The following is a 27,353-nucleotide window of genomic DNA, read 5'->3' on the forward strand; positions in this document are numbered from 1 at the left end:
CCCGCGCCCCAAACTTTGCCTCCCGCGGCGGCGGCCCCTCGGCGGGCGCCCCGCCATGTACCAGAGGATGCTCCGGTGCGGCGCCGAGCTGGGCTCGCCTGGGGGCGGCGGCGGCGGCGCGGGGGGGCGCCTGGCCCTGCTCTGGATAGTCCCGCTCACCCTCAGCGGCCTCCTAGGAGTGGCTTGGGGGGCATCCAGTTTGGGAGCGCACCACATCCACCATTTCCATGGCAGCAGCAAGCATCATTCAGTGCCTATTGCAATCTACAGGTCACCGGCATCATTGAGAGGCGGACACGGTGGGTCTGCGATGCCAAGTTCTCGCGGGCTACTCCCTCGCTCCCCCCTTCCAACCCTGCACTCGCTTCTCGGCCCTTAAGGCTCGGAGAAATGGGAGCGCGAGAGAGGGAGGTGCATTTGGGTGTGTTTGGTGGGAGCCACTTCTCTCTTTGAAGACAATAGAAAGGGGTTGGAGGAAGGCGTCGCGGGTGTTTGTGGTGAGGGGTGGGAGGGGCGTTCCTTGTCGGGGGGTGTCGGGAGAGAGATGTGGGTACCTATTAAAGGACCATCCCTGGTCGGGCGCCTGGGCCCCGCGGGAAGGGGGCGTTACTAGCGAGAAGGTCACTCGGTGTGGCCGAATAGGGGACCGAGCTCTGTCCGGGGACCTGAGCTCCCGGGAGAGGAGCGCTCTCCGAACCTTTTGTCTGTGCTGTGTGCTGCCCCACCTCCTGCCCATCTTCGCTGGTCTGGGGGAGGGAGAGGTTCCAGCCCGCACATTCCTCCAAAGAGAACCCAGACTGCAGTGATGGTGGCAGGTCCCGGGACTCACTCAACAGGAGGCTATTTCCACTTGTCCCCACCTCTTGCCTTAATTGGAGAAGGTGTGAGGGTGGTGGAGGCACCCTCTCTTATGATTGCCAGCCCCTGCCCAGTTTAGAGAGGACCTCTGAACCCCATCCACTTTCCCCCATCCCTTACACTTACATGCTTCTTTTTGGATCATGTGTGAAGGCTGTTGAGATAAGGGAGGTCCTGTGTCCTCCTTCCTCAGAGTATAGTGCTCCCCAAAGAGGGCAGGTGGGTCAGTGCTGGCTGGTATAATTAAACTAGGAGGTCTGCCTGGAGGAGGAGAAGTTGGAACAGAGAGAATTGTTCTCACCGAGAATTCCTTTGTAAAGAGCAGAGTATGGAGGAAAGCTTTGGTTGGCAGGTTTCTTCTCCAGAATGGCCAGCAGTGTAAAGCCAGGTTCCTGGCATCTTCAGATAAATGCCTATTTCAGATTCTCTGAGTTCCCAATAAATAAAACATCAGCAGTTTGTGTGTGTGTGTGTGTGTGTGTGTGTGTGTGTGTGTGTGTGTCTTCCCCCAGTCCCAATTTTTCTTTTCCTCTGGTGTAAAGTCTGTTACTTTAAGAAGCAAGGTGAAAGTTACGGACACTCTTTTTACATCTTTTTCTCCCTCTTTTGCTTGCAGGGCCCCTTTCCCTTTTAGACTTGGTTCCTCACTGAACACTTTACCCCTCCCTAGGGAATTCCTCTCCCCCTAGCAGCTGCTAGTTATAGCAGAATGGCCCCTTCCCCAGGGAAGGCTTCCCACCTGGAGACAGTTCTGGTTAGATGTGAGAGGCTACAGCCGAACCCAACTGAGGAGAACAAATCCCCTGGGCATCTCCTTTAGGAGTGGCTTAGACACTCTCACAATGAGCCCAGGAATCCCTTCCCTTCCTTCTCCCAGTTCCCTCTCTAGAACTCTCTCCAGTCAGCGTGCCTAGGATGGAGACCTGAGTGATACCTTCAAAGGGTTTTGTTTCTTTTTTTTTTTTCCTTTTGGCACAAAGTGAAAGGAAGGAAAGATCCCTCTGAAACAGCAAGGAGTTGCCTAGCTCTCTCCCTTGCCCACAGTATCCTGGTAGCTTGCGGCTCCCTCTCCCGAGTGCAGTCCTTACCCACTGCCCGGCCTTTGTGCAAAATTGTGTGAGCCTGGAGGAAAGGAGGCGAGCCCCAGGCGCGGGCGGGGCAGACAGGGCGTGGGTGGGTGCGGTGAGCCAGATGGGGTATGCGAGAGGGTGGGGCGCCTAATTGTACCAGTGGGGAGCGCTTGGCTAATAATCTTATATGCATATTAATTTCTTCTTTGCTGCGGCTCTGCCTGTCTCCCAAGGGATGTGGCTGAAATCGGAGGGCACCCGGGGGTTGTGGGAAGAGGAGAAGACCAAGGGGGCCCCGCCGCGGAGAGGCACCCTGGTCCTCCTACCATTGCAGCTTCTGCCCCAGTCAGGCGCCCTCTGCTGGTCTCTGCAAACACTTCCTTCCCACCAGAATGTAGTGATTCTGTGCGTGAATGAAAAACCAGGCGTATCTATCGCTGGGAAAGGGAAAGGATGGATGGATGGCGGAGGGAACTGTATGTGACCAGCAGTTGGCATTATTTTGAGTCAAAAAACTCTCTTTCCTTCGAAGGTTCTGTTGTATCGTCATATTTGTTTCTTTTTGAAACTCTTACACCCTTCTCACACATACTTTTGGAAGAAGCTTTCTGATTCTTTTTTTTTTTTTTCTTTTTAATCAGGGTAGCAAACTTACCAGTCAGTAGCCAACCTCCACTAAATAAAAGCAGCTGTGGGTTTTTCGTACTTTCTCTCTTCCCTCCCTTGAAAGAGGGGATAAACTCTGCCTAGAGAGCAGCTGAGGCATGTTAAGGATGAAATAAGCCTCTGAGGGTGGAAGATGGAGAGACAGGAGTGAGGTGGAGATGCGACTGAGGTGGGGATGCAGAGAGGCTGAGAGCAGAGCAGGCAGGGTGGTGGCTTAAAAGAAACCTAATAAGAAAGAGGTGATGTTGAATTTGTTGGGTCAATAAGCTCTCTGAATATTCAGCTAATTAGAGAGAGCGCCCACAAGGAAATAATCTCTGAGCCTCATAGATGAGGGTGAAGGAAAAGCACAAAGGTGAATGACAATATGATAAACTCCTGGCTGAAAGTCAAGGCAGGTGTAAATGAGGTTTGGCTCAAAAATTGAGACTATGGCAAATATACATATATAGATGAACACAAGAGCTACCCTAATTGCTTATAATAGGATTTTGTGGAATCATGAGACATTTTTCTCATAATAGGGAAAGCATGCATGTGCTCAAATGTGTAAAAGAAAAATCATGTGTGGTGTATTTAAGGGAACAAAACTGAGTCTCCCCTCTGTGTTTTGAAAACTGCTGGGTTGACTGTCCAGGTCCATTCTTCTTCATTTTCTCATCATGCCATGCTTCATTTGCACTATTAGGAGGTGTCACTTACAAGGATTGCAGGGTGCTGAAAGCATTCATCGCTACCTTGAGCATCTTTGTGCAAGCTGACCCAGTTGCAGAGATTATGATGAGGATTTTTTTTTTTAATGAATATGAGAAGCAGGTTTTGAGATCACTGCAAGATCCTATTTTATTTTGCATGTACTTAACAATATAAAGGTTGAAAATACCTCCACACCTAGTCAAATAAATGGAGAACTGTGTGACTGTAAATGATAAAAAGTAAGCCTGCTTGTAATTAAGACTGCTACTGAAAGCCAGCACGAGTTCAGAATAAGCCAGTGTGTTCAGTTGGTATTGCTTTAGTGAGGTGCCATACGTGCTGAGCATAGAATGATGTCAGTGCGATGCTCAGGTTTTTATCTCTGCTCCTGGATTTCCTAAGTACCTCTGCATACTTTCAAAAATTAGCTTAGGGCATCTCAATAATTTCAGGAGATAAAGGAAAGAGAAAACCATCATAGGAATGAGCATAGCAGCGCCGGCCATTCTCCTCCCACTAGTATGAACTCCGGAAATTTTACCGCCATGATTAGCTTATACTATTAAAGGGCTTACCCAGAAGGGAATGTTAACAGATTTTAAAAAGTGTGGTTTATAATTGAGATAGCCCATTGCACTTCTATAAGGAAAATAATTGTATCTTAAATTGATAACATTTCTCTTTCAGAGGCACTTTCATACACACACTAAACTTCTAAAAAGTATGGGGGCTTTTGGAGGCAGTTTGAATACCCTTTTCCTTATAGGGATACTGAGGCACACCACAGGGGCATCGAAATATACAGCCAAGTCTCTGGCTGCAGTCAAAGAGGAATTAGAATCAACTCTGCACGGCCTGTAGCCCAGAGCAATTGCATGAGCTCAGAGCTTTTGAAACTTGAACTGAGAGGGTCTTCCATGTGCTTTCATGGTTAATCTCTTGGAGTAGAAATCATTACAAGGACCAGGACTTCACATCTTGCTGCCAGCATGTATTAACGATAGTGGATACTATGAGAGAGGCTGATGGCATCTGCCAGGTGTCTCATGGATCACTTCATTGATTCTGAGGAGGTTTTTACTTTTCTCACAGTCAGGAGGGTGCTGTATGATAAAGTGATCCCTTTGCTCTTTTGCCTAGCAACCAAGAGAGTTAACAACGCCTTTCAAAATACACTTGACTTTACTGTGTTGAAGAACAATTTTGCTTTCTGGTAATTGATTCATATGAGAAACTCAGAACATTTTTAGCGATGAATATTCTGCTAAAGTAGATAACCCTACCCCACACTTCTTCCTTACTTTGGCTTCTTGGCCAAAATTGTGCATCTCTGCCATGATATGTTAGACAAGCTTGTCAGCTAATACTCCTGGAAGAATCCTTGAATTAATTATGGCCCACGAAGTCCAAGACTCTAGTGTCTTAGTTGCCCTTAATTTTAATATATTGATTTCTTAGATGGCCCTTTCATTCATTTGGTAATATGTGCATATTTTTGTTTGTACACCAGATATCATGACAGGTCAGATAACAAGGCGGACATTGGTAGCAGAGGGGAGAGAGGAGAAACTAATATACCCAATCATGACCATCAAAAATTTTTGCAATTTAGTTCCAAAAATACAGCAAGCTATTGTTAGAAAGGGTTCATCTTTAAACAAACTTGCCCTTTAAAAGCAAATAGCCTCTGAGCATAAATACAGAAGCTATAAACTTTATGTATATGTAGAAATCATCCAGGACTCAACATGAAATGATCTGATGAAAACATCAACATAGTGAATTTTAGCTACATCACTTTGCATTATCCTTTAATGTTAATGTTCCAGAAAGAGCTCCTTACACAATTGCTTTCCACCAAGTAGCTGCATATATTTCCTCTAACAAAAACATAGAGCTTTTTATTTTTCAAAGAGAAATAAGGCTTATTTTGCAAATGTATTTAAGGCAGGGGATTCACTGATTTAAGTTCACACTAATGTATTAACAAAAGTAGTTGAGGCAGCTTGGTCTGGTGAAGATAATTCTCAAAATCATTTTCTACATGAAAATTTGGCCACTGCCACTTTCTCACCTTATATAAATTCACTAACTTCCTTATCCTCCCTAAGATTGTTTTTTCAACCTCACTTCAGTTCAGTCACTCAGTCAAGTCCGACTCTTTGTGACCCCATGGACTGCAGCACGCCAGGCCTCCTTGTCCATTGCTAACTCCTGGAGCTTACTCAAACTCATGTCCATTGAGTCTGTGATGCCATCCAACCATCTCATCCTCTGTCGTCCCCTTCTCCTCCTCCTCTCAATCTTTCCCAGCATCAAGGTCTTTTCCAATGAGTCAATTCTTCATATCAAGTGGCCAAAGTATTGGAGTTTCAGCTTCAACATCAGTCCTTCCAATGAATATTCAGGACTGATCTCCTTCAGAATGGACTGGTTGGATCTCCTTGCAGTCCAAGGGACTCTCAAGAGTCTCCTCCAACACCACAGTTCCAAAGCATCAATTCTTTGGTGCTCAGCTTTCTTTATAGTCCAACTCTCACATCCATACATGACCACTGGAAAAAACATAGCTTTTTAATATGCTGTCTAGGTTGGTCATAACTTTCCTTCCAAGGAGTAAGCATCTTTTAATTTCATGGCTGCAGTCACCATCTGCAGTGATTTCGGAGCTTAAAAAAAAAAAAAGTCTGATGCTGTTTCCTCATCTATTTGCCATGAAGTGATGGGACCAGATGCCATGATCTTAGTTTTCTGAATGTTGAGCTTTAAGCCAACTTTTTCACTCTCCTCTTTCACTTTCATCAAGAGGCTCTTTAGTTCTTCTTTGCTTACTGCCATAAAGGCGGTGTCATCTGTGTATCTGAGGTCATTGATATTTCTCCCAGCAATCTTGATTCCAGCTTGTGCTTCCTCCAGCCCAGTGCTTCTCATGATGTACTCTGCATATAAGTTAAATAAGCAGGGTGACAACATACAGCCTTGATGTACTCCTTTCCCTATTTGGAACTAGTCTGTTGCTCCATGTCCAGTTCTAACTGTTGCCTCCTGACCTGCATACAGATTTCTCAAGAGGCAGGGCAGGTGGTCTGGTATTCCCATCTCTCTCAGAATTTTCCACAGTTTGTTCTGATCCACACAGTCAAAGGCTTTGGCATAGTCAATAAAGCAGAAATATATGTGTTTCTGGAACTCTCTTACTTTTTCGATGATCCAGTGGATGTTGGCAACTTGATCTCTGGTTCCTCAGCCTTTTCTAAATCCAGCGTGAACATCTGGAAGTTCATGGTACACGTACTGTTGAAGCCTGGCTTGGAGAATTTTGAGCGTTACTTTGCTAGAGTGTGAGATGAGTGCAATTGTGCATTTTGAGCATTACTTTGCTAGCGAGATGAGTGCAATTGTGCGTTAGTTTGAGCGTTCTTTGGCATTGCTTTTCTTTGGGATTGGAATGAAAACTGACCTTTTCCAGTCCTGTGGCCACTGCTGAGTTTTCCAAATTTGCTGGCATATTGAGTACAGTTTTTCAACCTATAAAATGAGAATACAATGAGTTACATCTCCATGAAGAATAAATAGGACCATGGATTTGTTACACGGTCAGATGACAATAGGCCCCAAAAAAATTTTGTTAAAAAAAATTTGTTTCCACATTTTTGTATTGTGAAGGGTGTTACAGTAAACATGGGAGTGATGACGTATCTGCAGAATCCTAATGTCGATTCTTTTTGATAGATAGAAATGGGATTGCTGGATCATAATGGTGGTTGTATTTATAATTTTTTGATTAACACCCATACTATTTTTCACAGTAGCTATAGCTGTAGCATTTTGTATTCCTAGTCATAGTGTATATGGGTTCTAGTTTCACTTTGTCAAAATTTGTCTTTTTGATAACAGCCATCTTAACAGGTGTTAGGTGATATCGTACTGTGATTTGGATTGAATATATAAAGAAAATGTGGAATATGCATTCAACCTTAAAAAAGAAGGATATTCTGTAGTACGTTGCAACATGGATAAACTTTGAGGATGTTATGCTGAGTGAAATAAGCCAGTCTTAGAAAGACAAATGCTGCGTGATTCCACTTATATGAAACATCTAAAACAATCAAATTCATAGAATTAGGGGACAGAATGGTGGTTGCTAGGGCTGGATGGAGAAAAGAGGAAATGAGGTAGTTCCTAATCAACAAGCATAAAGTATCAATTACACAAGATGAGTAAGTTCTACAGATCTTCTGTACAACATTGTGACTACAGTTAACAATACTGTATTGTACACTTAAAATTTTCCTAATAGGGTAAACCTCATGTTAAGTGTTCTTACCATGATGAAATACACTTTTAAAAAATTATAAGAGATTTCAGAGCGAAGACATACGTAGTGGGAAAAACGAGATCTTGAAATCAGGAATTCTGGTTCTGATTCAACCAATGAGTAAATGTGTGACTTCTAGAATTCAGTCACAGCTTGGAACCTCACTTCTCTCCCAGCTCTAAAGTTTGGGGAGCACATTCCTCTCGTTTTATAGATGTGACAACAGAGCTGTAAATAATGTAAATGAACTGAACTCAGGATCAAATTGATAACAGAGTTGGAGGTAGAACCCTCATCTTCTGACTCATCTTCCTCCATGTTTCGAATACTCTTCCCAGAAGCCTGTGCTCCAGCAATGAGGAGGGGCTATACCAGTTTATCTAGTGTTTCCTGAACACTGGATAGCCTAAGGCAATTTGAACCTTGGGCCTTGAGAACAGAATACAGCAACTGAACTTAATTCCTATAGAGAAAACCACCTTTATACAGTCAGCTATCAGTGCCTCATTTACACTCCCTTGTGTGCCTTATTTTACTGAAAGACATAATTGTTTGTAGAGGTGTTAAGGATCTCAATAGTAATGTTGAGAGTGGCATTTTATATTGTTTTGTCATTCATATGCCAAATTTATTTTTAATTGGACAAGATCCTTTTCAACTTTGAGTTCTAAGATTCTTTTGGCAATAAGGATCTCAAAATCCTCATACTCTAGCCTTTTCCCAGAACTTTATTGATTGTAAACATGCTGTAACTGGAGATATTTTTGCAAAGATTGTATACAGACTCCCTAAGCCATCCAGTTGTCCTCATTAGGTAGAGGTGGCTTTTTTAGATGCCCAGGAGCCTGGTGTGGTGGTCAGGCTCAGGGTAACTTGCTGAGTACTTACTTGCCTATCAGCTAAGGTCCTACAGAATATCTCTTAGAAAAGCACCTGCTTCCTTTCACGTGGTCTTTTAGCCGAGTTCTTTTTTGGGCTGTGTAGGGTGAAGAGTATTTCTCCACACTGAAATTGTTAATAGCTTTTTAAAACATTACATTCCCTCACAAAATGCAAGAGTTTTTTTCAGTTTTGATCAAATAACAATGAATTCCATCAAGCTTTTGACAGAACTTAGTAAAAATAGCTGGATTTTATGTATATATTTCCACAGAGCCCTCATGTAAAGTGTCTCATTTAATCATCATCATAACCCTAGCAGGACTTATGATCACCATTTTGCTGACAAGGAAACGGACTTAGAGAGGTGATGATTCTTCCAGGGTCACTTAATTAAGTAGCCCCAGTACTTTTTTGCTTTCTCACTCCAATATGTTAAGAGGCAGGATTTTGAAAAGAATATGGCATGTGAATTTTAAAAACCTGAGTTTTGTCCCACTCTCATCGTTTTCCAAGTCATTACTCCAAAAAAGCAACAAAAAATTGTTTCTTCATTAAGAAAAAACTTAATCAAAAAAGTTAGTTAACTCATATAGTTGTTAAGAATTTCAGGTGAGTATAGATATGAAATTCATGTCTCCATTCAGGTAAAAGAACTTTTAGTTAATATTACATTTTGATATTTAGCTGAAAAGTAATAGTAAGGGGGGATGGATTAAAAAATAAGGACCATTATCAAGTTCAACATAAAGGACTATATTCAGGCAGTGATAAATAATGTAACATTAGCCATGTAATAATGATCAAACACTTTATGACTAAAATGATGATTTTTGGACAAACTTCCTTTTAATCACTAGCTATACAGGCAGCCAAGAAGAACCTACTATGTCTATTGTATGAACTTAATATCTGTGGATTTTTGAATTGTAACTGAGGTAGAAAGGTTTTTCTCCAGTGTGCAGTCAAAATACTTGGTTATGTACATATTAAGTTTTATATGAAGCTTCTATGAATCTTGTAGACATTTTCATTGCAAAACTCAGTATATTAGATCTTTTTTGGCAATGGGATCTCCAGTATAAATGTATTATATAATGTGACCCACAGTTTTTAAAAGCAAGGTTATGGACTTTGTGTTCATGTACATATTTGGTGACTTGTTTTCCCATGTAACTAAATTGATGAACAAACATTATGTTATATCTTTGAAAATGATCATTGAGAAAGAAATAGACCTTTTTAGTAAATGATACGGCAGTGATTTTTCATGTGTGGTAGAATACAGGCAGTGACATCACTAACTTGCACACCACTTCTGACAGTTATTTTGATTGCCTGAGTTGCCATTGGACTAACTTTGGTGCATGTAATTATTTATGTGGTTCAGTCTGTCTTGGCTATTAGTTACCATCTGGTCATAATGACTATAAGATTCAGAGCTGCTAGAAGAGTGGTATTTCTGATGCTTCTTAAAGCTGAAATGATTTTAAATTCATTTTAATTTTACATTAATTCATCTTAATTTTACATTAAGATTGCATTATCCATGTAGTTCCACAGCATGAAGCACATTGTTATGAGTGATTGTGATGATGTTCTAAAAGTGCATTTAGGGCTAATATGGAAACTCACTGTCCTGGTACTCACATACTATTCAATTATCACTTTTATTTGGGTAAGCAGCAGGGCCTTTTAAAGAAATATGTCATTTTCCTGAGGAACTTCTCTTTCGGATATTTCAAGAAAAATGCTCTAGTTCATATCTGTGTCATTTTATATGTAGTTATACTTTTCAATTATAAGTTATATTACAAGCTAGTATAGAGAAATAATACCAACGCTTGACTAGTTTAAATGCCTCTGGGGATTTTTATCTGGAAGGTATATTATAGAAATTAAACTTTCTAGTTGCTTTGCAGAACATTACTTAGTAGTCTATATATTTTATATTTCATGTTGATTTCTGAAAGTCTTGCCATTTTAGACTCTTTTGAGCCTAGATACTCACTGTAAATTAATCATTCTCTACATTACATCTTTCCATAATTGAAATAACAGAATATTTCTCAACACTCTAAGCTATGCACTTCCTTGAAGTCCTTACTTAACATTTCCAAAATTCAATGTGCTGTATCAGTCATTTTTTCATGTCTACTGTCAAAGTATTAACATATGCTGGAATAAGATGAATAATAAATGAATCTCTGTCAGCAAAGTGGTTAATTGGACATGCTGTTGTATATGCAAATAATGTATCTGGCTTCGCTACTCATTCTTTTCCTTGAAACTTGTCCTAAATGAGATAATAGAATTTTTGATGCTTCTCTGGACCATTTATCATATAGTAATCAAAAGTAGATCACTGCTGATGGGTTTCTGATAAGTGTGTTTATACAAAAGCTTTGTATTTCAGTAGATGCACAAGGTATTGATTATCTAGGTGCCTTTGTAATGACTGTATTTGTATAACAACAGTCTATTTGTACTTGCCAGTAACAAAATGCTTGCCTCAGTAATATTTGTTTTAAACATAACATTATGATTTTTTATTTTTAATATGATAAAAATTTTAATTTCTACCCAAGAAATTAATTCAACTCTTTGTTAATAGAAAGAAAATGACTTAAACATTGCAGGGGTGTTTTACTCTCCCAGTTTTCCCCAGTGAAGCGGTTGTACAGAGAAAGAACTAGGGCTATGTAAAGTGATAGCAAGTAGCCAGTGACATCATTTATTTATTTAATAATCACTCGTTGCTTATTATATGTTGGATGCTATTCTAAGCCCTTAGCAAAATATCAACTCATTTAATTCTCTCAACTGTGTGAGACAGATAATATTAACTTCCCTTCTACACTTAGAGATATAAAAGCACAGGAAAGTTAAGAGACAACAAAGTGACAAAACAGACGTTGTGGGGCCTGGCTTGAAACTGGAGCAGGCTCACTCTGAAGTCCGTGTTCTTAAATTCCACAGTGTGCTGCCAACAGATTTAATTTATCCTGACTAAGCATTTTGTTTTCTCCTCCAGCTTTTATCACCAGTGGTACATAAGGAACCAACATGGATTACTATCTAGATTTACTTTGTTTAATTTACAGACCATTTCACTGAAGGTTTAGTGCCTCATCCTTATCTTCCAATTTGTTTTTAAGCATCTTTCTTCTTAACTACACGTGGCATCAAGCAGCCTCTCTGTGTGCCTCCCTTGATTCGTCTGGACTGATTTATTAATCTTGATATCCACCACCACATCAAGAGTAAAGGAATGATTGATTTAAGATGCTTATTAATGTTTATTAACTTTTTTCATTCTAGTTGGCAAATATATTCCCCATCAAATTGATAGATCTCCTGTGATAATAGACTAATTTGCAAGTGCAGCCATGATTTACAATTAAAAGGAAACAGTTGCAATGTATGGGATTATGTGATTATATTCTCATGAGATGAAAGGAATACCTCTATAAATAGTTAAATAAAATTGTATAGTTCTGAAGGCAAGGTACAGAGAAAAGACTGACAATTAATTAAGTATTTATCCTAATTTTAATTATGGTTTCTTAATGTAAAACCTTTAAAATTAAAAAACAATTGTGTAGATTATATATACATGGTGTTATATGAGTACATAATGAATTTAAGCATTTTTTCCTACTCATTTCTATTCAGACTATAAGCTAAAGCAACATTCAGAAAGGGCGGTAAATGCTTCAAAGTTTAAGTCTTTTAGCTACATTTTTCTTAAAGATTGATTTGTTCCTCTGACTTTATAACAGCATTTTCATTCCAGTTTATTTGCTGACATTGCACTCATTACACTTAAAATAATGCCACGAGAGTGTGCGTGTGTGCTGTTACTTCACTCGTGTCCAACTGTGCAACAGCCTGCCAGGCTCCTCTGTCCATGGGATTCTCCAGGCAAGAATACTGGAGTGGTTGCCATGCCCTCCTCCAGGGGATCTCACCGACGCGGGGTTTAAATCCACCTCTGTTATGTCTAACCTGCCTTGGCAGGTGGGTTCTCTAGGAATTCCCAAGCAAGACTATAAAGGATTTATTTTTTGATATCTTTGTGTTCACTAACTAACTAACTGACTTCGGACAAGTTTCAAAACCTCTCTGAGTCTCAGTTTCTTCAAGAGTAAAATAGGACCTGTGATATCTACTCCGTAAGTTTTTTTGTGAGGTCTAGACCCTTTATGTAATCATCTATGACAAGACTTGATAAATGGCTGCTGCTGTTCAAGTAATAGATTAACCTCTCTCCAAGTGGGCCCTCTCTGCTCTGTACTCAATTAAGGGAAAAAAAAAAAAACACAAAAAACAGGAAAGACGGAGGTTAGTTTTGAAAACAACTATCCTCAAAGTCTTTTAAAACAGATTGTCCTCTTATCCTGCTAGATTGATTTGGTGGATTCCTTAAGTGAAGTCAAGGGGTTGAAGGTGATCTCCTTTCCTGGTTTCTGATTAACCCAAAAAAGGATGTCACAGATATTACCAAGAGGACATAATGCAGAATACCAATAATTTTTATGCCCTTTGTCTACATAGGAATTGAACCAGGAAACCTGCATCAGGGTTTAACTGCCAAGGCTATTGATACATATTACTGTTGAACCTTGTTTTGTATTGTTATCTTTTCCGAAATTCTTTTAAAATTTAAATTAGGACTCATTAAGACACGGTAGGACTGAGAGGTCTTTTTTATAAGGAGGAGAGATTTAGGAAAAAAAAATTCCACTTTTTTTTTTCCCAACTAGTCCCTGAAAATGTCAGCAAACACAAAGCCATGTGTACCTGGCTATACTACAGCTGAAAAAGGTTTAGGCAAGAGAAACAGTATTTCCTGGCCCAGAATCTCTGTTATTTTATTGTGGCCACTCTGATGCTTATGCCATAGCCAAACGCCAAAAGTCTAGCATTTAAATAGAACAGAAGCATCTTAGAATACTAAATCAAATAAAAATCCTCAGCAACTGTAATTTCATCACCTGTTTTTAAAATATAGCTAGTCTGTTTCTTAAAATAAATGTTTAATAGGAATTTATACGTATACTTGATCCCCACCCTGCTTTCTAAAAAGCAGGGAGGAAGGCATTCTTAACATGGCAGATAACCTGAGCAGAAAACACCACTTTCACTCCACTTGTGCTATTTTTTTTTAAAACAAACAAATGGTTGCAAATGTAGTTTTTCTTAGTCATCCCAGGCAATTGGGTCTGACCACCAAATGAATGACTGTCTGTGTGTGTTCTTAGACATGTAGCCGTCAAACAACAAAAATATATTTTTTTCCAGCCTTGGGGAAAAGCAGTGTAGAAGAGATCTGATTTTTAGTTTAGCTGTAAAACACTGTGCTTTGCTCGCTAGGCACGGGCTTGGAGCTGCCAGGGAGGAGCATGTACTTGACTGATAGACAGCATATATAGAGACCAAAAGCCCCCCAGGAGCAGGGCAGTGCTCCATCCTTCATTTGCCTTAAGATCCCTGGATATACCACTGTTAAAAGTCCTGCTTCTGCCAAGAGAAAATGATAAAGGAGAGAGATGTAGGGAGCTGACTTTCTGTTTTCACATAATTTTTTTCATTCAGCCTCCTCATTCACAATATGCAGATATTTAGGTTATTACCAAAATGTGGGTGTTTTTACACTCTCTGCTGGCTAATCACTGTTCCAGTGAGTGCCAAGAATGCAGAGACCAATCAATCAACAAGTGCTTATTGAATGTCTGCTGCTTGGGAGAGAATGTTGTCTTAATGTCTGCAAAGAACAGTGTCTGAAAGAGGCATCAAATCCATTGTGCTGCCTCAGGCTTTAAAATTCAACCTGCCTTTTTGTTCTTACCAACACTTGAGGGTGGTCTCCCAAATGTCCTGGGAGTAGTAGCCAGTAGGAGAGGTGACTGCCATCTATTTTTCACTCCACTGCAGCTTTACAGCATACCAGAAGCTCCATCTACCCATCAGATGGACTAGACCAGTACAGGTCTTCTTTTATTACACATGTCTATAGGAAACCCACCAATGTTCTGTTGGTATTTGGGGAAATGTTTGATTGCATTTCCATTTTCACATTTGTAGAGCTCTTAATATTAAAAAATGATTTCTCATGTTTTAATCTCACCTGATACCTACAAGAAGCCTACAAATTATGCATGGTAGATTTTTGCCCCATTTTACAGGTAGGGAAACCATGTGGCTTGCTCACTTTAAGTGGCCTGATTAGTCGCATGTTTATGAAAGGCAGAACTGGGACTTAAACACAGCACACTGGTTCTCAGAGTCCAGTGCTGTTTCTTCCATGGAAGTAGGGGAGCACAGGTAAGCAGATGAGTAGGCTTAAGAATTCTTCAGGGATTCTGGGAAAAACTACAAAAAGGACTCAATCTCTATAGACCTTTGGGATCATAGAAAAAGCTAAAAGGGACGGAGGTCTTATGAGATAGAATGAAATGAAAGGAGAGGTGGTTTGGTGACATGATCATGGTTAGAGATAGACTGTTAATACATTTTGTTAGTGCGATCATTTCATTTTCTTCTTGCTTATTTGGGTTTGTCTTTTAGAAAAGAAATGAGGATTTCAGCTGGAATGACAAACTCATTGGCTTTGATCACTGTTGAAATAACTTAGAAAAATACTCAGGTTTAATGCATCTTTATTTAACATAATGCTGTAATATTTTTTAGTTGAACAGTGACAAGAAGCTATATATAGTTAAAACACCCAATTACTTGTAGGAAATTATTTAAGGGTACTTGGAAAATTGAGATATTCTGTCAAGAACTTAATAATTAAACCATTTGATTCTTCATAAGGATGACAGAGAAACTTGCAAAGAAATCTCACTTTGGAAATGTAGTTTTCTTATAATAGTATGAAAAATGATGCCCAGCTGCTGAGATAGCCCACATTCCCCCCAAAGCAGAGACTGACAAGGTGCAAGGAAATGCTTCCAGGTGTTATCAATGAATTTCGAGATTATGATGAGATGCATACAAAGTATGTGTTTGTACAAACACTGTCTGCATATTCACAGCAGCCTCCTAACTTTTCTGGACTAAATTCTCTGAGAACAGGGAGTGTGGTTTTTGTTTTCTTTACAGCACCTAATGTACTGCCCAACAGTAAATACTCACAGATACAGAAATGTTTCCAGAATGGTTCATAGACTGCCTCCTTACGTAGAAGCCATGATATGTTCATCCTGTTAGTTGGAGCTGACTTTAGAGCTACAGTCAGCAGGGTATAATTTTTGAGCTGTTTAAATAGCCTTAAATATCTAAATGTTTCTTCTATTGCCTTTGATTCCACCATTGGAGATGGCATTCTTCATTGTCTTGATAACTTTTATTAACATTTGTTGTATGTTATAAGAGCAATTAGTTTAGAGTTATGGTCCATCAGTTGCTGGCTGAGTGATGGCTCTAAAATGGGACACAAGTGACAATCCCTGTCCTTCTTGAACCATGTTATGTGAGAAATAAATGACATGATGTTTGTGCTTTATAAGTTATATTTAGGAAGAATAAAAACATTTTAATAATAAAGGTAACCCAGTTACTTAGGAAATAGTCATACACAAAACTGATGCAAGCTGATGATTCTTAAAATTTAAACAGATTGGAATCGCCTAGGGAGCTTATTAAGACTGCAGATGCCTGTACCCCTAATGGTTCTGTTCTGTAAATTGGAGGTAAGATTCAAGATTTGCATTTCTCAATACTCACTTTAAGAGATTCCAGTGTAAATGGTTCTTGGCCAGCTCTTGCGGAATAAGACTTCATCTTCAACTGCTGGCATTTATGTACCTCTTTCTAAGCCCACAACACATATTGTCTGATGAACCAGTAGAAAATGATTGCTTTACATAAAGAGAATTCAGGAAATTATTAGAATGCAGGGATAAAAATGTGAAGGGTACCTCAAACCTGGCATCATAATGTTAGTTCTCAATTGTTCTTTGTAAAATATTAGCAATGATACCTGCCAGTTGTTAAGTCTATTACCTTTCTTCTAGGAAGGACTGTTACATCTAAAAATATTCTTATAGGGAGAAAACTGCAAGCAGACTCCCCTTAAAGGCTCACAGCTATTGTTTTGATTGGAATAGGGTATATCTACACTCAGCCAACTCTGGTTTTGCAGTGGAGTTATATTTTTGAGGGTTATCTGCATATAGATATAAGCAGAGACATGCACACACACACACACACAATTTACAAATCTGTCTGTGACATCCTTTTATCCTTCCATTTACACACTTTTATTTTTCATTCCCAGTATCCTTAGAAAGGATTATTTTGTCTATAATGCAGACCAAGGTGGCATTTCTTTCTCTTTTTTCTTTTCTTCTAGTAAAAAATGTCTTTTAATCGTTAAGACTTTTTGCCCTTTGACCAAGAAAACTTTGATGCAGGTATTATTTCAGCACATATTTCATCATATCCTACAATAATGTTTTAGATTGTGTAATGTCTTTTCCAAATTTTAATCTCCTTTAAAGATTGTGATGTTTTAACGTTAAATCTTTTATGAACTTCCTCTTTCTTTGTCTTCTTCCTAAATCACCTATATCTTTCTGGAAAATGACATTATTATTGGGTTATAGTTCTTCATTCTTTTTGACTTTATGTGGATACAAGTGTATCTTTAGAACCAGACATTTGGAGTACAAAAGGGATTTTTAGGAGTAACTAATTCCTATCCCTTGTTTTATGGATGTAGACTCTCAGACCCAGGGAGAGTGAATACTCAGCTGAACATTTCCTCTCCCATTCTGTACTGCTTTTCTCTCAGCTATATTCATGAGTTACCCAAACTCAGAGTAATCTAGTCATATACAAGTCATTCTTTGTGAAGAATTTTAAATTGAGTGACTCCCCTGGCAGTAAACAAGCTCTGAGAAACTGAACAAGTTTTCCATTTATAGTTTGAGAATTTTTTTTTTAATTTTTGAGCTACTTTATTCATTAAAATTTACTTGAACTGAGAGCAACCATAACTCCTGTGTGCACCATTAAGCTGACAGTTTAAAACACTTCCTTGCTCAATTTATTTTACTATGGAGATTTTTTAAATGGAGAAAAGATAGTGTCGGCTTGGTGGTTGGGTGCAGTAGGGAAAAGGAGGTATCGAGAGGAAGGTTTTTCTACTGTGAATATCCTTGGGCATGCAAGGTTAGAGCAGGAGGAAATGGCCTTGTTTTAGTATCCCATTGTTGTTAATGAGAGAAGGAAAAAAGAGGCTCCCTCTGACTTTAAATTCTTTCTATCAAATTGTTAAGACATTTAGAGATAATTAATGTTTTAAATAACATTTGCTATTACTGAGTGACTTTCCATGTAGCTCTAGTGGTAAAGAACCTGCCTGCCAATGCAGGAGACTTAAGAGATGCAGGTTCAGTCCCTAGCTTGGGAAGATCCCTTGGAGGAGGGCATAGCAACCCACTCCGGTGTTCTTGCCTGGAGAATCCCATGGACAGAAGAGCCTGTCGGGCTACAGTCCATAGGGTTGCAAAGAGTCAGACACAACTAAGTGACTTAGACACATGAGTATCATTATTACTGTACAAGATTTAGAAAATGCAGAGACTGCAATGACAGCATTCATAATCATAATATACAGCTGTGATGTGTGCAAAGTCGCTTCAGTCATGTCTGACTCTTTGCAACCCCATGGACTCAGCCCACTAGACTCCTCTGTCCATGGAATTTTCCAGGCAAGAATACTGGAATGGATTGCCATTTCCTCCTCTGGAGGATCTTCCCAACCCAGGGACTGAACCTGTGGCTCCTGTGGCTCCTGTGGCTTCTGCATTGCAGGTGAATTCTTTACCGCTGACCTACCAGGGAAGTCCATTATGATATCCAGAGATCAGCACTTATTAAAACCTTCAGTATTTTTTTAGTTGTTGTCTTTACATATTTAAACACTAAGGAAAAAAAAAGAATTCTGCTGTACATACTGTTTTGTAACCTTTTTTAAATTAAAAATGCCTGGAGAACATCTTTTTTTTTAATAATTTTGTTCTAGATATAATTTTTTAGTCACTACATGGTGTTTTAACTGGACCATACTTATTTCACCAATCCTTTTTGTTGTTAAACATTTAGATTGCTTTCATTTAAAAACTGTTTAAGCACTGGTGTTATAAATGATACTTGAATATCAATATCTGTGTGAAAAGTGTGGAAATTGTAAGTTAGAAGGTATAGTTATCTAGGGTTTTTGATACTCTTGGTTTTTTGGTACAGTTTTGCAAAACTGAATTCTAAACCCGATCTCTCGTTGCATCCCTGTACATTACCTCCTGGTCTGTTTCCATTCTCTGTCACACTGGCCAGTCCAAGCTATAATTGCCACTTTTAATTTCAGTCTTTTTATAGGCAAAAAAAATTACTTCATTGCTTTAACTTTTATATACTTTTTTTTTAATTTCTGCAGTGTTTGAACATCTTCACGTGTGAATTTGCCAATTATGCTTCACCCAATTGCCTATTCATTAAATACTCTATCTAGTAAGGTGTTCTTTTGTTCTCATTGATTTGTAAGATTTCTTTATAAATGTTATTTCTCTATTTATTGTACATGTGTCTAACATTTTTTTCTCAAGTTAATTACTTGCCTTTTGTTTATGGTGCTGTTAATGTATCAGTTCTGTTCAGTTCAGTCACTCAGTAGTATCTGAATCTTTGTGACCCCCATGAACCACAGCACACCAGGCCTCTCTGTCTATCTCCAACTCCCAGAGTTCACCCAAACTCATGTCCATCGAGTCGGTGATGCCATCCAGCCATCTCATCCTCTTTTGTCCCCCTCTCCTCCTGCTCCCAATCCCTCCCAGCATCAGGGTCTTTTCCAATGAGTCAACTCTTCGCATGAGGTGGCCAAAGTATTGTAGTATCAGCTTCAGCATCAGTCCTTCCAATGAACACCCATGACTGATCTCCTTTAGGATGGACTGATTGGATCTCCTTGCAGTCCAAGGGACTCTCAAGAGTCTTCTCCAACACCGCAGTTCAAAAGCATAGAGGCTTTAATATTTTCCTGTAGTCAGATATATTGGCATTTTTCTCTATTGTTAATTTCATTTGTAGTGTCCCTTTAACTCTCCACCCACTTGGAGATGATTCTGCATGACATTTCTTATATGTCCACAGGCAGGAGATATTGAGTCAGCATCTATTCAGGTGACTGTGAAAAAATTACAAGAGACAAGGTGTGTTAGTAGATTGACCTAGCAAGCGGTTAGGGGTCAAGAGTGAAGCTGCTGCTAACAGCATAGGGAAGTCTTGGGGTTTAGGAGTAGGGTGGGATACCAGAGTTAGTAGAAACTGATTAGAATGTTTCCAATTCTTAAGAACACTGCAGCTGAGAGAACTAAATATGATAACATGTTTCATCTCCTCTGTTGCTAGCCATGGTGTTGAACTCTTTGTAAATATGTGCTACACTATCCTTCAAGATGTTCTCTGTTGTGTGATCTTGTTGACTGCTTCATTTTTATAAGCAAGGACCCTAAGAGGAAAATCAGAACATGCATATACGAACTCTGCTTTGTAAGATTAAGAAGCAAGCTGAAGTTCTTTTCTTTCTTTTTATAACACATTTTTTCCTCTTAAAAAATGAGGTATAATTTAAATACAAGGAAATGTACTCATTTTCAGTACATAACTAGATGGAGGAATTTTTTACCTATATATATTCCTTGTCCTGGTCAGTATGGAACATTTCTATCGTTGTAGGATGTGGTTCTCAGTAGAATACTTACCTACCCTACCCCAGCCAAAACCACTTCTGACCATTGTAATAGAGGATTTTGCCTGTCCTGAGCTTTATATCAATGGAATCATAAAGAAGGTTCTCTTCTATGACTGGTTCCTTTGTGTTGGCATAGTGGCTTTGAAATTTAACTGTGGTATTTTCTGTATCTTAGTTCTCTTTATTTCTGAATAGTATTCCATATTGCAGTTTGTTTATTGATTATCACATAGATGGGCTTTATGGTTTGTTTCTGCTTTGGGATTCCTTTGACTATGATTATTTTTGTATCAGGGTGGACAAGCATTTATTTCTGTTTAGGTATATTCTGAAACTGGGAAGCCTGGGACATACAGTAGGCTTTTGCTTGTTAAACACTGTGCCAGTTTTCCAAGGTGGTTGTATGATTTTACAGTCCCAGTAACATTATAGGGAAGTTCCAGTTGTTTCCACACCCTTATGTACACTTAGTATTTTTAACCTTTAATTTTATCCATACTGTTCAGTGTGTTTATGAATATTGTGACTGACCCTAACAAAATAATAATCAGTACAAATGGTTACAAGGGGATGTTTGTTAGCAAAGAGAAGTTTAAAAACTATAGACTATAAGATTTTAAAGCATTTTTAAAGTTAGTATCAATTTTATATAATTAAAGAAGGTAACTAAAGAGTTAATAGACATAAAAGCAGCAAGTTAAGTAATAGTATTTGAAGATAAATTTCCATGTTAAAACTTTAGTCATAGTAAAGGCTTAGGTCCTCTCTCATAATTTCCTGGCCTCCTTTGGTTTTTTTCTCTCTTTTCCATTTTATGCCTGAGTCTGCAGCTGCTAGCCTGAAATTTCACTTAATAGTGAAGTGTTATTTTAAGAAATTAAAATACTTGTAAAAATTTGCTTTCTAATTTTGACTAAGTCTCTTGCTGTCTTTAGATACAGCAAGTACAATATAATAATCTCAATAAACATCTGAGGAAGGAAGTTATTTTTAAAGTTGAGGAAAAATGTATCATTTAAGGTAATTGCTGCTAAATTTATTTCATAGATTTAATTTAAAGTGCTTGTTAATAATTGCTGGCATTTGTTCAGTACATCTTTTAGCACAGTGTGCATAATATATTAATTAATGTGTTAAATAGTAAAATTGGACTGTGAACATAAGTAAAATATTCCTAAAATTTGAAGAATCAGCCCACCAAATTAAAAAAGAATATTTAAATATAGCTTTGTTTTGATGAAAACTAATAAACATTATACAAATATAATGAGAGGAGTAAAATGCTTACTGAATATTACTTTTTGAAAATACATTCAAATAATAGATTATAGTTAGAAACTTTCTCAGGTAAATACATACCTTCCATTTTTTTGAAATTATATTTTGAAATTACTTTGTTTATTGGAATCTATTGATTGGGAAAATATAAATAAGGAAAACTAATACATTGAAATCATAGTCTTTTAACATGTTCACAAATTTTATCACAGTATTTTTAAAATAAAGATAAACACATAAAATATAAATATAGTAACAGTGTGTATTTTATAACATTCATTTGCATGTGATTTTTATCTCTGCATTGAAGAGGAATCTCAAAAATATTCTTAAAATCAGAACCAAGCTGCTTTTAATTTTAAATTTCAAATAACAATTTGAATAATACTGTCAATAATGGTGCAAATAGATTGATATTTGCTATTAAGATGTGCTTGTAAGCATAAGGCTGAGAACTAAAAATCAGAATTGAATTCCAGCTCTGCTTGGTGATGTGACTTCTGATGCTTCCTCATCCATTAAATGGGCGTCAGTCATATTAACTCATCTTCTTGAGATATTTGAATGATTCTGTAAAGTTCTTATCATGGGAACATACGCATATTTTACTTCCATTTCCCTTAAGAGAGGTTAGGAAAACTGCTTTTTTTTTATGCTTCCATGGGACCTGGTGAAGGACATTGTACACTTCTCCCCTATCTAGTCATATTCTTCTTTCCAGTGACCCTCAGTACATAGGCCCTGTCCTCTAAATTTCTAGCTCCGTGTTGGCACCATCCTTTGTCTTTTCAGCACAGGGTACTGCCTTCATTCTTACTTTATTATGATTCTTTCTTCCCTTGACATCTGTTTCATTGAACTACACTATTTTCTTTGCATTCTGATAGTTCCATCCTGTCCTTCTCTCCCAATTTCTTCCTTTCTCTGCCACCGAGGTGCAGAAATTCTATTTTAAGTCCTCTCTCCTCTGTCTACCTTCTCTTTTTTGTGATCTCATCAAGTATTCTCATTTATTTCCCTCGACCCAACTGTTCTGTTGGATATTTAAACCCGTGCTGGACTTTTTCCACCTGAATTTCTGGGCAGCACATCAAAGTCCAGGAATAAAAGTGAACATACCTTCCCCACCACTAGAAACTTTTCCTGCAGAGTCAGATGGAGGTTTTTCAGGGTCTAAAGCTAATAAAATTCAAGAAGTGCCAGTTAAGAAAAAGAATGCCAAATGTTAAATAAAAATGACCACAGTCCCTCTGTTACCACCTGGTGTGAGGGGGAGTATGGCAAAGGAAAAACTGGAGCAGAAAGATTTAGAAGCTTAAGTGATCAAGATAGAAATGACTTTTGCAAGTTTTACAAAAAGATATGACTATGTGAACACGCTGCTGGGGTTCCCCCACTCAGGGTTCTGAAAGAAGTCCTATAGATAAGTGACCCTGAAGCTTAAGATTCATTAGCTTCAAGTAAATTAATTCTATCTTTTTGGACTTCCTAAATCTTAAATGGCACCCTGATTTTTTTTGATCGCTTAAGTGCAAAACCTTTAAATTAATTTCCCCTTTGCTTTGGCTCTGTTTCTCAACAGTTGCCTATTTGCTGTTTTTGTTTTCATTGTATCCTCTGACTGCCAAAGATCTCAAGACCTCTAGTGGAGACCGTTTCAATAGATTTCTCATTGGTCTTCTAGTCTTCTCAATCATATACCCTGCTTAAGGTTTAGTCTCATTGCTAAATGAAAGTATTACTTTCACCCAGCTCTTACCAAAGTAAGTTCAAATAGTTCAGATTCCTAAGTCTTATATTTAACACCCTTCCTTCCTTGGCCCCAGCCTCCTATTTTTCTAGTTTTTCAAATCTTTTCATAAGTAGTCTCCTGATAACCCTCTATAGAAGCTACACTGAACTACTTTGAGTTTCTAGAACATCTATTTCTGAAAGTATATACTGACTATACTTGGAGTTAGATACTACTTGTTAGCACCCCTATTATTAAGAGGAAGGGGTGTTTTCTACAACTTGTTATTTTCTAGCTCATACTAATGAATAAGTACAGATAAGCATATTTTAGAAAAGGACTTAGAGGGAGCTCGATCACATATTGATTTTAAAAGTTGCATTAAAATATGATGCTTCTTTAAAAAATAAAACCACTTATAAGGTCATAATACTGAATACTGACAGTGGTATAAATAAAATTTGAGGCTGTGAAGGAAGTTTTCCATTCATTTTCTGAAATCCATTTTATTCAGCCTCCCACCTTCTAATTTGGTTCTCCATCAAACATTGCAAAGGCCTGTTTGCCTCCTTTTATTCAGAAATATGTATTGAATGCCTGATAGGTGTCAAGCACAGTCTCTGTTCTTTACGGCTCTAGTCTCATAGTGGAGGACAGACTTTGAAACACTATAAAAGTTCTCAAAGTGTGGTCCCCAGATCAGCAGCCACAGCATCACCTGGAGACTTGTTTGATGCAAATTCTTGTGTCCTACCCACACCTAATAAATCAGGAACTCTAGTGTTGGGGCCCAGCAAACCTGTAGTTTAACCAGCATTGCAAGAGATTCTGCTGCATGATAAAGTTTGTTACAATCTATTTCTTGAGCAATAGCAGACATTGGGCAACTGTAGAGGGCACAGTGACCCTGCTGGGAATTGTTAACTGGGGCGAAGAAGACTTCTGATGAAGTTTTATGGAGGATAAGACATATGAGCTGAGTCTTGGAAAAATACTAATAGTTATTTTTATGCTTGCATTTTAGTAAATTCTAATATAGCCTATCATATAACTAAATTATTTTGACTTTTCAAAATCACAGTTATAATGAAAAATAATGCTAAAGTTATTTTATAGTTGGAAGAAAAATCATTTTAGAATATGCTTTAAAATGTTGGTGGACTGGTTAATACAGAATGACTTACAGATAAAATGCTGATAAGAAGGAATTCACTGTCCTCAGGGCTAATAGCATCCTTTAACTCCATGAGGTTAGTTTTTAAATTATAGCTTTAGAATTTCATTTTTCAAGAATTAGGTTTTTTTTTTTTTTTATAATTTGGGGTGAATGACTTGAGATAGAAATAGCACTGAGAAAAATAAAATAGCATTGGCTTATAAGTAAATCTTTGGCAAAGGCAAGGAATGAATTTATATCTAAATTCATATCCTGCCTCTACTCAACCTTCTTAGTTGTCAAATCTAGTGATAGATTAGAGAGCTTTGCATACTTATAGGGTAGCATAATTCTAAAAGAATCATCACGTGAGAGATTCCTTGTCTAAGAAATCACTGTTGTCAATTCCTTATTCAGGATGTGTGTGCATGCTGAAGAGGGTGATCTTAGTGATCAAATACATTAAAATCACAGAATCATTCTTGATGGACCAAGTTATTCAATCTGACTCCCCTGTTCATATTCTGTCCCAGAATACCACCACCACCACATAAGGTGTGTTTGGAGTGTTTTGTTTCTTTGTTTTTTTCCTTTTAAATGATTGTTTTGAGGCTCTTCTTCTCTGTTGAGCTGAGGTGATAAAGGGCAGTGGCCCTGAGTATTCCTTGGGGAACCTTCTCATTAGCCCTTGTCTCCAGGTAACCCTTCTTGATGTAATGTCTGGGCTAGCAGTCAGTGCTCAGCCTCTAGAATGAACCCAATTCTGCCTTGAAGAGCACATCAATTAATCAACAAGTATGTAGAGGAATAAAGTAACTTATAAAATAACATAATTGAATACATGTCTTAGACCTGGCTGTTTTTTGACTTTCCCAATTTTTAGCTCTATGGTCAAGAGTGGCTCAGGGCTTCACAGGTGGCTTAGTAGTAAAGAATTCGCTTGCCAAGTAGGAGATGCAGATTCTATCTCTGGGTCAGGAAGATCCCCTGGAGAAGGAAACGGCAACCCACTCCAGTATTCTTGCCTGGGAAATCCCATGGACCGAGGAGCCTGGTGGGCTGCAGTCCCTGGGGTCACAGAGAGTTGGATGTGACTTTATGATTAAACCACCACCACCACCGTAGTGGGTCACTTTACCAAACCAAGCATCTGTTGTAATTTGACTAATTTTCATCTGTAAAATGGGGAAAGGAAATTTATATAACATTTTAAAATAAATTTAATGTAACATTTGGCATATTATCTACTTTTAGCTAGTTTATTGTTATATATTGTTTAATTGTGAAATTGAATATTATACTATTCTTATTGTGGAATGGAAGGCAGTATTAGAGTTACTGAAAAGTGAGGTTAATTACTGCTAATCTTTGTGATTTTTCTCAATTTAGAGCAACATCAGAAGCACTATGCCTCTTCCATTTGCTATCTTTTAAAAGACAGCCAATGTTCAATACCTCCCGTTTTTTGAAAAGTACCATTGTGCATGCTTAGTTGCTTCAGTCGTGTCTGACTCTTTGCGACCCCATGGCCTGTAGCCCGCCAGACTCCTCTGTCCATGGGGTTCTCCAAGCAAGAATACCGGAGTGGGTTGTCATTTCCTTCTCCAGGAGATCTTCCCATCTCAGGGATCAAACCCATGTCTCCTGCATTAGCAGGTGGATTCTTTAACACTGGGCCACCTGGGAAGCCCTGAGAGGTACTAGTACTTGAAAAACAAAATCGTTTTCATTTTGTAACTTTTTACTTCCCTCTTCCTCACCCTTAATTTATAAATCTATGCACTGTTCAAACTGTTTTAAAGTTCAAATTTACAAACTGTGCCACTAGTCCATAAGATGGAAAAGATGAATCTTCTGTATACTGGAATATGAACTTCAGTTTCTCTCTGAACAAATCTCAGTTCACTCCTTGTCTAGATGGGAAATACTGAATTCAGTAACTTAATCCCTGTTAGCTTTGAATTTTCTTAGGTTTAGGAATACAGACAGGAAATCACTAAGTGTTGAACTAGTGATAGCATAATCTTGGGTATCACTAAAGACTTTGTGTATCTCTTTGATGTAGTGACATGCATTTCAGCAACATGTTTTCTTTTGTGTTCTGGCTTGCCTAAGTACTCTGAATTGTGCATGGCTGGAGGCCAAAGAATGCTCTTGTTCCAGTGAGACTGCCTAATATTAATGTTTATATGGTTACTGACTTTGGAACTTTTGCTTTAGAGGGTGATGATTTTCTCCTTATTTTTTCAGCTTTCCAGTTGTTAATAACCAATCCCAAATGCCTAAATTCTTTCAGGACGATGAGGACATGATTTGCTACCACAGATTTTCCTACACAACTCAGGGCTGCAATAATTTGGCATGACAGAAGGTGTGTGCTGCCAGCAAAGTATCAGAAGATGGAAGAGTACAAACCATTGCTGTTTGAATCGCATGGCATCTGATGCACATTCCATGAGTTCAGTGAACAGAACAGGCAGAATTCTGGGTGTTTGTGGTCTTCTCTTCATATCCTTGTCAGACCAGTTACTGGGATCAGCCATTAAACTCTGTTTCATGTTGCACCATCATAGCCCTTGTTTTCCTTGACTTGGAGAGGGTGTTTAGTCGCTCAGTCGTGTCTGACTCTTTGCAACCCTATGGACTGTAGTGTAGCCCACTAGACTCCTCTGTCCATGGGATTTCCCAGGCAAGAATACTAGAGTTGGTTGCCATGCCCTCCTTTAGGGGACCTTCTTGATCCAGGGACTAAACCCACCTGTATTGCAGGTTAATTCTTTACCGCCAAGCCACTGGGGAAATCCTTACCATGTGTGTTTGAGCCTCATCCCATATTCTGTATCTACAGCCAGAAATGCTCTCCTTCCTCCTCTGACTTTTTAGCTCCCATCCATTCATCCATTTCCTAAACCCTAGCTCTATTCTCAGAAGTC

The 27,353-nt window shown here is 38.5% G+C and overlaps 1 protein-coding gene across 21 annotated transcripts in view; it reads left to right on the forward strand.

Moving 5' to 3' along the window:
* Positions 1-27,353, forward strand: part of NRXN1 (neurexin 1) — a 1,215,464-nt gene that overhangs the window by 751,046 nt on the left and 437,065 nt on the right. For 4 of the 21 annotated variants that reach the window (XM_068971360.1, XM_068971368.1, XM_068971375.1 and 1 more), the window contains exon 1: positions 56-299. The exons of the other annotated variants lie outside the window; for them this stretch is intronic. In XM_068971360.1, the coding sequence (XP_068827461.1) occupies positions 56-299 (244 nt within the window). Of the gene's footprint in view, positions 1-55; positions 300-27,353 lie in introns of those variants that run through there. 21 annotated transcript variants of the gene reach the window in all.

Source organism: Capricornis sumatraensis, chromosome 1, assembly GCF_032405125.1.
Source record: "Capricornis sumatraensis isolate serow.1 chromosome 1, serow.2, whole genome shotgun sequence".
Lineage (NCBI taxonomy): Eukaryota > Metazoa > Chordata > Mammalia > Artiodactyla > Bovidae > Capricornis > Capricornis sumatraensis.